This window comes from Scatophagus argus, chromosome 5 (genome assembly GCF_020382885.2).
Source record: "Scatophagus argus isolate fScaArg1 chromosome 5, fScaArg1.pri, whole genome shotgun sequence".
Taxonomy (NCBI): Eukaryota; Metazoa; Chordata; class Actinopteri; family Scatophagidae; genus Scatophagus; species Scatophagus argus.
This window is the reverse complement of record NC_058497.1, coordinates 27,487,038-27,497,076: the sequence shown is the minus strand read 5'-3', so window position 1 is coordinate 27,497,076 and position 10,039 is coordinate 27,487,038. Positions and strand designations below refer to the sequence as shown.

General features: G+C 42.9%; 2 protein-coding genes across 2 annotated transcripts; both read right to left on the bottom strand.

The window, feature by feature from the left end:
- On the bottom strand, positions 1 to 1,279 carry LOC124059106 (fibrous sheath CABYR-binding protein-like). The gene is made up of 2 exons (XM_046388880.1): positions 1,083 to 1,279; positions 1 to 809 (listed from the first exon to the last, which is right to left on the bottom strand). Exons 1-2 carry the CDS (start codon positions 1,222 to 1,224, stop codon positions 442 to 444), a joined length of 510 nt encoding a protein of 169 aa, XP_046244836.1. The 5' UTR covers positions 1,225 to 1,279; the 3' UTR covers positions 1 to 441.
- Positions 1,280 to 1,416: 137 nt separating this feature from the next.
- Positions 1,417 to 5,993, bottom strand: LOC124059268. Its single transcript, XM_046389122.1, has 9 exons — positions 5,553 to 5,993; positions 5,374 to 5,467; positions 4,543 to 5,242; positions 4,281 to 4,464; positions 3,966 to 4,189; positions 3,807 to 3,878; positions 3,469 to 3,635; positions 3,126 to 3,390; positions 1,417 to 2,267 (listed from the first exon to the last, which is right to left on the bottom strand). Exons 3-9 carry the CDS (start codon positions 5,009 to 5,011, stop codon positions 1,417 to 1,419), a joined length of 2,232 nt encoding a protein of 743 aa, XP_046245078.1. The 5' UTR covers positions 5,012 to 5,242; positions 5,374 to 5,467; positions 5,553 to 5,993.
- Between the last annotated feature and the right edge of the window lie 4,046 nt (positions 5,994 to 10,039).

Below are 10,039 nucleotides of genomic sequence, written 5' to 3'. Positions count from 1 at the left end.
AATGGTCATAGATGTAAATATGGAAATTTCCGTTTTTACATGTCTTAAGCATGATTTTGGAACCTCGTAGATGTAAATTTGGAGGAGTCAACATTCACAACTATGGCACATATTTCTAACAGTTTAAGTGCAGAAGAGACAGAATAAAATTCACCACTTTTTTTCAACACTTTTTTTTAATGAACAGTGGTTTTTATGAACAGTTTTTCTTAATCAACAAACATGGCTGTTTTGGGGTTTTTTTGTAAAAAACAAATAAAAAGAAACGTATTCAATGAATACAAAATACGTTAATGTCAGTCTCCACTACCTGATTGTTTTTTAAAGAATTATTTTTACACATGCTGCCAGCCATAATTGCCCTGATTTAGCTAAAACATTAAACGTTTAAACATTTTTTGAAAACAAATTTCCTTGTTCACTGAACTACTAGTAAACTTACTAAGCTTCCTGACTCGGTTCAGTCTCTTGTACCAGCTCAGCTAACACCACAACACTGGACGCAACCAGTTCATTCATTTCCTCAGGAGTTAACTCAACTGAGAGGAATCCATGCATGAAATCTACAGGCATGTCCTGGACAGTAATGTTTGCCAGACACTGTGTTGGCAATGTTTTTTCAATTGACTCTTTTAGGGGCACATCTCCAGGGGGAATCTCAAACACCTTGCCCTGAGTTGCCTCCTCCATGGGCGCATCACCTGAGGGCATTGTGGAGACTTCTGCCTGGGATGCCTCTTCCAGGGGAATTTGGACTTGGGGAATCTCGGACACTTTTCCCTGAGTTGCCTCCTCCATGGGTGCATCACCTGAGGACATAAATGGGTATATAGATAAGGACATGGAAATTCCACATGTACATCTATGGGCTTCCAAATTCCTGTCTAATAGATAGGAATGTGGAAGAGCTTGAATGGTCATAGATATAAATGTGGAAATTTGCATTTTTACATCTATTAAGCATGATTTTGGAACCTCGTAGACGCAAATGCAGAGGAGTCCACATTCACAGCTATGGCATATATTTCTAAGTTTTTAATTGCATATTTCTCTGGAACAGTACAACTCCATGGGTGCATCACCTGAGGGCATCGTGGAGACTTCTGTCCGGGATGCGTCTTCCAGGGGAATTTGGACTTGGGGAATCTCGGACACTTTTCCCCGAGTTGCCTCCTCCATGGGTGCATCACCTGAGGACATAAATGGGTATATAGATAAGGACATGGAAATTCCACATGTACATCTATGGGCTTCCAAATTCCTGTCTAATAGATAGGAATGTGGAAGAGCTTGAATGGTCATAGATATAAATGTGGAAATTTGCATTTTTGCATCTATTAAGCATGATTTTGGAACCTCGTAGACGCAAATGCAGAGGAGTCCACATTCACAGCTATGGCATATATTTCTACGTTTTTAATTGCATATTTCTCTGTAACAGGTCAACCCCATGGGTGCATCACCTGAGGGCATCGTGCAGACTTCTGTCCAGGATGCTTCTTCCAGGGGAATTTGGACTGGGGGAATCTGGGACACTTTTCCCTGAGTTGCCTCCTCCATGGGTGCATCACCTGAGGGCATCGTGGAGACTTCAGTCCGGGATGCCTCTTCCAGGGGAATTTGGACTGGGGGAATCTCGGACGCTTTTCCACGAGTAGCCTCCTCCATGGGTGGATCACCTGAGGGCATCGTGGAGACTTCTGTCCGGGATGCCTCTTCCAGGGGAATTTGGACTGGGGGAATCTCGGACGCTTTTCCACGAGTTGCCTCCTCCATGGGTGGATCACCTGAGGGCATCGTGGAGACTTCTGTCCGGGATGCCTCTTCCAGGGGAATTTGGACTGGGAGAATCTGGGACACTTTTCCCTGAGTTGCCTCCTCCATGGGTGCATCACCTGAGGGCATCGTGGAGACTTCAGTCCGGGATCCCTCTTCCAGGGGAATTTGGACTGGGGGAATCTCGGACGCTTTTCCACGAGTTGCCTCCTCCATGGGTGGATCACCTGAGGGCATCGTGGAGACTTCTGTCCGGGATGCCTCTTCCAGGGGAATTTGGACTGGGGGAATCTCGGACACTTTGCCCTGAGTTGCCTCCTCCATGGGTGCATCACCTGAGGGCATCGTGGAGACTTCAGTCCAGGATGCCACTTCCAGGGGAACTTCGACTGGGGGCACCTCAGTAAGTTCTTCCTTGGTCTCCATTTTGGATGATGTCTTCTGCCTGGATAGATTCACCCTTGCCAAGTTCATTTTTTTGAGATGAAAGTCTACCACGGGTTCAGACAATTCAGACAACCTAACAAAACATTTTGAAGAGATGTCCTTTGAAAAGTCTAGTTTCCTCTTCGTTCTAGTCATTTGTCTGAGTGACAATGCATCTTCTTCTACATCAGAAGATTTTGCTTGGATAGGCACAGACATGTTAAGGAAGAACTTACTCCTCCTTGCATGAGCTTTTTCTGAGTCCTCAGAAGGAGGCGCTGATGAACTGTATTCCTCATCACTTTCCAAGACAGGTTCATCCCCATCATCAGTTGTTTCCTCCTCAGTGAGGCTCTTTTCTTCCTCATCTACTATTGCCATCTTCATGGCCCTCATTCTCAAATCTCTGGCTTTTAAGGCTTCCTCTTTGTTAGGGAGTGCCACGTAGAAACGCTCAGCAGTTGTTCTATCATGACACATAGACTTAGCCACCTTCTCTTTTTCCTCAACAGTAAGATATTTGCTGGCCTGCAAAAAGAATAAATGTCATTCTGTCTTTCCTATTTTTAGAACCAAATCACGTGTCAAATCACAATCATGACTTCAAATTTCAATTTATATAGCACCTTATCCAATCAAAATTGTCTCTAGATGCTTTACAGAGACCCAGAGTCTGAACCCCCTAGCAAGCAGACAGTGGCAAGAAAAAACTCCCTTTTAACAGGAAGACACCTTGAGCAGGGACGGCTTGCAAGGGAGAACTATCCTTCTGATAGTTGGCTGGGTGAAGGTGGGGAAAGAAGAGGTAGACAGGACAGAGAGGATGAAAGAGAACGAGAGAGAGAGAAACATACATGCAGTAAACATCATAAATAACAAGGACAAACATGACAGGTTGTTATAATTGAAATCAAAAAAATCACTCGAACTTACTTCAGTGGAGACACTGCTCCGTATCTGGTTGAAAGTGATGTTCCCTTCCAGGCCAGCATCTCTCCAGGCTTCTTTAAGGAAATGGACAGGTTTCTCAATTTGTTTCCCCTTGTAGGTCACAAAGATATAATTGCATTTGGCGTATCTCCTTCTGACAGAAAGGATGTCTATCAGTTGTGATAGCCAGGAATACTCGTCCTTGTTGAGAAACAAGGATGCCTGTCCATATGTACGCACAGTTTTGTGTTCATCAACCTGGGGACAACATTTCAGAAAATTAGCATTATTCTGTTTTAGATTGAACATTTTAATCCTCAATTCAAAACAACTCACTGTAATATGGAACCCCTGTCGTGAACGTTCTGCATGCAGGACATTTTCTTTGGTCATGTTTGTCATGACAACAGATCTGTGTCCTGTCAGCATGCACAGATAGCCCATGAGGTAGCCCATCAGTTTGATATGCTCAGCCTCCAAGTGTTGATCTTTTTTGACGCTGTCTATTATGATGCAAAGAGATACCCAAAATAGATTGTCAAAAAAAGACAGCTACACAACAGAACAAATGCAATAATGAAAGGGAAGTAGATTGAAATTGGGAAGGAGCTTCCAATTTCTCATCTAGAACAATAACAGCAATAACTTTGAAACTGCAGAAAGCAATTACTTGCCTAACAATGTAGGAATGGTGTTTTTGGCAGCCATTAGGAAGTGATTTTCAACAGATGGACCAAGCTGGTTTTCTGTGAGCATGAAAACATATAGAGAAATGACTATACAAATTGCATTAACAACATTTATGGCCAGGCAAACAGAATGCAACCACTTACTTGTTTTACAGCGCTTCACTTTTTGCCGATGGACAACAACATCCCGTCTCACTTCTTTCTGGACTCGTTTAATCTCATAGATCATGTTCACCAAATCTTTTGTCCTTAATTTGCTGACTGATTGAAATTTGTTCTCAACATGTGTCAAGAAACGTGTGACATTGAAAAGCATATTTCCTATTGTTGTGATTGCATAGCCTTTGTGTTTCAGATACGTTGGCCACCTTCAAAAGAAATAAACCAGAGAGAACATTTCAAAGGCTGTGGATTTCTCCAATGCGCCTCAAGACAACTTTTATCAAACACACGACTTACATGCGTATCTTGTCAATTTGTCTCAGAAAAAGCAGATCCGTAGACCCTGCATCTCTGAGACAGCCACCCAGCAAGTAGTTACAGAAGCGTTGTGCGTGGCTTCGTGCCTGACGTGCATTTTCAATGTCTTTTCTTCCAGTCCTTGGCCCCAGGATAAACTTTTCAAAGTCTAGAATAATCTTTCCTGTAATTACAAAACACTTTCAATGTTTTAGTTTCAAGATTGTCAACCTCAGAAAAAAGATAGAGTTGAAAAACTTACCGCAGAGGTTTTCAGGCATTCTGCCCTTTTGGACATGTTCAAATTTCTGCACTGATCCTTTGGGGGTGAAAGTGGGTAATTTGGAAGTTGATGCTGATTGTTTTGGGGTGGAATTTGACATCAGAGTTTTAACCTTTGCTTCTAAAACTTGTAGCCTACAGGCCAAGTTTTTGCAACTGGCACAGCAGGGCTGGGATTCTGATGAATTTGGTGGGCTATTTATCTCAGAGACAGGTTGCTGAGATGAATGGCTGTCTGACTGACAAGAAGGGATGTGATTTTGACTGATATTAGCTGTTGCAGGGACATTACAAAGGCTTGTAGATGGAGGAACAAGAAGAGATATGGAAGAACTTGTAACAGGGAGAGGCTGAGTCTGAGGATTATCATCAAAACCAAGGGGGGTGGAGGATTGCTGGGGAGCACCAACACAGTCTTGTTCAGAAACAGAAGCTTCACCAATATCCATCACTTCATCATCCTTAGTGGGTTCCTTGTCTTTAAGAATGTGAAAATGATAGATAACAATTAGGCATTTCTTGCTTTATCACAACTTGAATTGTTAGCTACTAAAACCCAGTAAGACTTTACCATCACTAAGTGATGACACCATAGGCAGCGTTGACCCTAATCCCTTAAGTGCCACAAGGTCCTTCATTATCTCCTTTCGCTTTGCTTCTTTCAAAAGATCATCTCGATCCTATTAGATAGATATGTATACTTTATTGATCCCGCAGACAAAATTGTTAAAAGATTTTAAGATAAATTTGCATGATTTCTTCTATAATAAATGGTAAGAGCATTGATCAAAACAACACAATGTGTACTTACTTTTCTTGATATTCCGTGGAAATCATCAAGGTGTTTGTCCAGTCTAATAAATCCAGTCTTGTCACAAATAGGACAGTCCACTTTTTTGCTGGTCCTGCATTAGGGTAAACACTAACACAAAGTTAATGCACAGCTAAAGATGGTAGAGATACCTTTGAAAATATTTTTGGAACTCTTACCGTCCATTTCCATATTGTAGGAGAAGGTGAAGCTCTTCTTTATTTTGTACAGCATGTGTAACTTTCAGGTGTTGACTCAGATTGTTGTATGTTTTAAAACAAAGTCCACACACCTTGCCACTCTGTAAACAATAAACTAAAAATATCACCATGAAGTGCAGTATAATCTTTCAATTAGCTTTAAATGAATTGATCTCTACTTACCATGTTAAGAGCAAAGACCTGTCAGCATTTAGGGGTTACATGAGTGGAAACCTTGAAAAAATTAGAAGAACTGTAATATTTTTCTTGAGCAGAACTAGCCTTGAGACCTTACCAATTAGCTTCTAATGAGAAAGTTTCAACTTTCAAATTCCCATTTATTTTTAAAGTGCAATAGATTCAAATATGGAATTTAGCAATTAACTTCCACATTTCAATCTAGTTACATATATTTGCTAGCTTAATTAGTGTTATTAACAACTACATTAAAAGATACATATCTTTAAGTCACAAATTGGTCATAAACAATTGTAAATATCAGAGAAGGCTCCAACAAATGTATTCCTATAACGTTTAATTCTATTTTCAAGGTTTTTCTCATCAAATATTAAGAGGTAATCTTAAAATGTCTCACCTTTTCACTGATGATGAACTACTTCCTCACTCCTCTATCCAATGACCCTTGACACAGGATATCCAAAAACGTATCTATGAGGGTATAAAAAAGTAGATACAAATGTGGAATATTCCACATTCACATTTATTGCAAAGAATTCAAATAGTTTATGTACAGATTGCTCAGGAACAGTACAACACACTCATGCCCTTCCAAAACAAATATGTTCAGCAGAGCAGGGTCTATAACAGGATAGACAGACAGATATTTATTGATCCCGGATTTTTTTTTTTTAGATAGATATGCTTGGTTATGGGAACATGTTTGTCACAAATATGGTGCAAATAGCATAATACCTATGGTATGTACCTAAGCATTTTATGCAATATTGGGAATGTGCTCAGCTAGTGTCTAGAAGAGAACAAGACCCATTCCAACTATATGGACTTAACCCAGATATGAGATCAATCAACTCAGGATGGTCTCCTGTGTGTGACTGTGCAATTGTCACTGCAAAAAAAAGGTACATAGTCCTCAGGAATGTCCTAGAGACATGGGACCAAGACCAATCGACTCAGAATGGCCTGAAATATATATGTATCGAATTTTGTGCCTCTAGCTGCCTCGGAACATGTATATGTTTACTTCAAAAATCCACTTCCATGTATTTGGTCTTAGTTCCCAGGTATGTCCTAGAGACATGGGAAATGGGACATCAGTGTTTTTAGGGAGATATGGGCCGGTGAGGACAGCAGGATTTTCTCAGATTTCAGGTCTCCTTGCATGATCCCATTAATGTGAAGATACTGCAATCACACACACAGTTATGTTAGAATCTCTTTATTTTTCAAATGTACAATGTACACAAGAGTATGAGCTGATATAACAGCAGCTCATCATGCCAGGTTTCAGGAGTCTGTGGATGATCCTGTTCCTATGGAGGTATTGCACACACACACACAGAGTTACATACAGTGGACACAAGAATTCTGGGCACAATAGCAACCATAATACCATAGTCTTTCTCACATGGACTGCTCCCAGCATCTGGTAAAAGTAGAGTTTTGCAATGGACTCACTAAGCTGCTGATGAGCCTTCACTTTGTGGAACTCTGCCCTCTCCATCCTGACAGACAGACACGCAAAAATAATCCCATCCCCATCTTTCCGTATTTCCAGTGTTCTGGGAACAATAACAACCATAATACCATAGTCTGTCTCACCTGGACTGCTTTCAGCATCTGGTAAAAGTAGAGTTTCGCGATGGACTCACTAAGCTGCTGCTGAGCCTTCACTTTGTGAAACTCTCCTCTCTCCATCCTGACAGACAGACATGCGAAAATGATCCCATCCCCATCTTTCCCTATTTCCAGTCATCAAGTCCTCTTCATCTGTAGACGTTGAAGCGTATGAAATTCAGGATTTGCCCTTCCCCCACCTGACTTAAGGTTATTAGGCAAGGTTTTGGCTGCCTGCCCAACCATACAATGTGCTAGAGACCTGCAACCACCTCAGACCGAGAGCAGGCATCCCCCGATGGCCTGAGTCAATTTTTGTGCCTGTGGCCCCCCAGGAAGGGCTCCAAAAAAGGCCCCAAACTCTCCAAGGTCGCCTGTATAGTCATAAATGGGTATACAGATAAGGACATGGAAATTCCACATGTACATCTGTGGGCTTCCAAATTGGTGTCTAGTAGATACGAAAATGGAAATTTCCAAATTTACATCTATGGCTTCCAAGTTCGCGTCTAATAGATACAAATGTGGAAGAGCTTGAATGGTCATAGATGTAAATATGGAAATTTCCATTTTGACATCTATTAAGCATGATTTTGGAACCTCGTAGACCTAAATGCGGAAGAGTCAACATTCACAGCTATGGCATATATTTCTAAGTTTTTAATGGCACATTTCTCTGGAACAGTGCAACACAGACAGACCGTCCCAAGACAGCTGTGCTCAGCAAAGCAGCGCGTATTAGACCATGTGCCCGGTGGGGCATTTGGGCAAGCTTTTGGCACAAATGTGGCACTAATGGTACGGCGCCCACAGGAACTGGGTAAGCCTTCCGCGCCGTTTCGGGGGCTGTGCTCGCCTAGTCTGTGGCAGCTTCCCCTGGCAAGTTTGGTCCAGGAGATGGCCAGCTGTCTGGGGCTGACATATGTGATAGATCTCTTCAAGCACTTTCCGTACATGTCTATAGCGTGCGTCTGGGACTTTCCTTTGCTGACATATGACACTTAACGAGGTGGAAATTTTTCAACTTTGGCGCCCCCTAACTGTGAGCGTGAAGGAACCTGAGCGTCCGTTCCACCACGCCCGTACTCGGGGCACCGAGACCTTTCCGTAGACCCCTCCGTTGAGACTGTACTCCCCAAAATGGGCAAGATGCCAACCCTAGGTCCAAAATTCAAGAGGGTGTTGGTCTCTATGCCTCCTCATGCCCTTTGCCAATTTTAGGTCTCTTTAGTGAAGTGACCCAAAGCAAGGATGTGCAGATCCGGCTCTGACATATGTGGTAGGACCCTTTGAGAGCTTTCAGACGCAGTTGGACCTATGTCTCTAGCCCATTGCGTTCCCAAGTTATGGCCATTAAAATTCCAGGGGTCAAGAGGTCACCAATGAAAATGACTTGAGGTTTTACGGGCAGGGTTTTGGGTGCCTGCTCAGCCATACAATGTGCTAGAGACCTGCAACCACCTCAGACCGAGAGCAGGCATCCCCCCGATGGCCTGAGTCAATTTTTGTGCCTGTGGCCCCCCAGGAAGGGCTCCAAAAAAGGGCCCAAACTCTCCAAGGTCGCCTGTATAGTCATAAATGGGTATACAGATAAGGACATGGAAATTCCACATGTACATCTGTGGGCTTCCAAATTGGTGTCTAGTAGATACAAAAATGGAAATTTCCACATTCACATCTATGGCTTCCAAATTCGCGTCTAATAGACACAAAAATGGAAATTTCCAAATTTACATCTATGGCTTCCAAGTTCGCGTCTAATAGATACAAATGTGGAAGAGCTTGAATGGTCATAGATGTAAATATGGAAATTTCCATTTTGACATCTATTAAGCATGATTTTGGAACCTCGTAGACCTAAATGCGGAAGAGTCAACATTCACAGCTATGGCATATATTTCTAAGTTTTTAATGGCACATTTCTCTGGGACAGTGCAACACAGACAGACCGTCCCAAGACAGCTGTGCTCAGCAAAGCAGCGCGTATTAGACCATGTGCCCGGTGGGGCATTTGGGCAAGCTTTTGGCACAAACGTGGCGCTAATGGTACGGCGCCCACAGGAACTGGGTAAGCCTTCCGCGTCGTTTCGGGGGCTGTGCTCGCCTAGTCTGTGGCAGCTTCCCCTGGCAAGTTTGGTCCAGGAGATGGCCAGCTGTCTGGGGCTGACATATGTGATAGATCTCTTTAAGCACTTTCCGTACATTTCTGTAGCGTGCGTCTGGGACTTTCCTTTGCTGACATATGACACTTAACGAGGTGGAAATTTTTCAAATTTGGCGCCCCCTAAGTGTGGGCGTGAAGGAACCCGAGCGTCCGTTCCACCACGCCTGTACTCGGGGCACCGAGACCTTTCCGTAGACATCTCGCTTTCCTCTCTATGTCTAAGCAGATGAAATTCAGAATCTGCCCATCCCCCACCACAGCTTTCCAGCCAGCCGAGGCCCTCAGATCAACATTTCTGCCCTTTGAGGCTGTATTCCACCCATTTTTCAAAGTTGAGATAACCTGCCATGTCTGACATATGTTGTAGAGGTCACTGAGACATGCCCAAATTTAAAATTTGGGGGTCCCAGAAAATCACAGACCCTCGCTACACCCTCTAGACCCCCTGCCAAGTCAACCTGCCAAAACTCCCACTATGTATCTTTTC

What these genes read in the sequence shown, in the direction of transcription:
- LOC124059106 (XM_046388880.1), bottom strand. Translation starts at nt 1,224, where the DNA reads ATGTCCTTATCTATATACCCATTTATGTCCTCAGGTGATGCACCCATG. An exon ending in AGTCTCCACGATGCCCTCAG is followed by an intron (nt 810 to 1,082) that starts GTGATGCACCCA and finishes TTATGTCCTCAG; the next exon opens with GTGATGCACCCATGGAGGAG.
- LOC124059268 (XM_046389122.1), bottom strand. Translation starts at nt 5,011, where the DNA reads ATGGATATTGGTGAAGCTTCTGTTTCTGAACAAGACTGTGTTGGTGCT. An exon ending in AATGCCTGAAAACCTCTGCG is followed by an intron (nt 4,465 to 4,542) that starts GTAAGTTTTTCA and finishes TTGTAATTACAG; the next exon opens with GAAAGATTATTCTAGACTTT. An exon ending in AGTGAAGCGCTGTAAAACAA is followed by an intron (nt 3,879 to 3,965) that starts GTAAGTGGTTGC and finishes TCATGCTCACAG; the next exon opens with AAAACCAGCTTGGTCCATCT.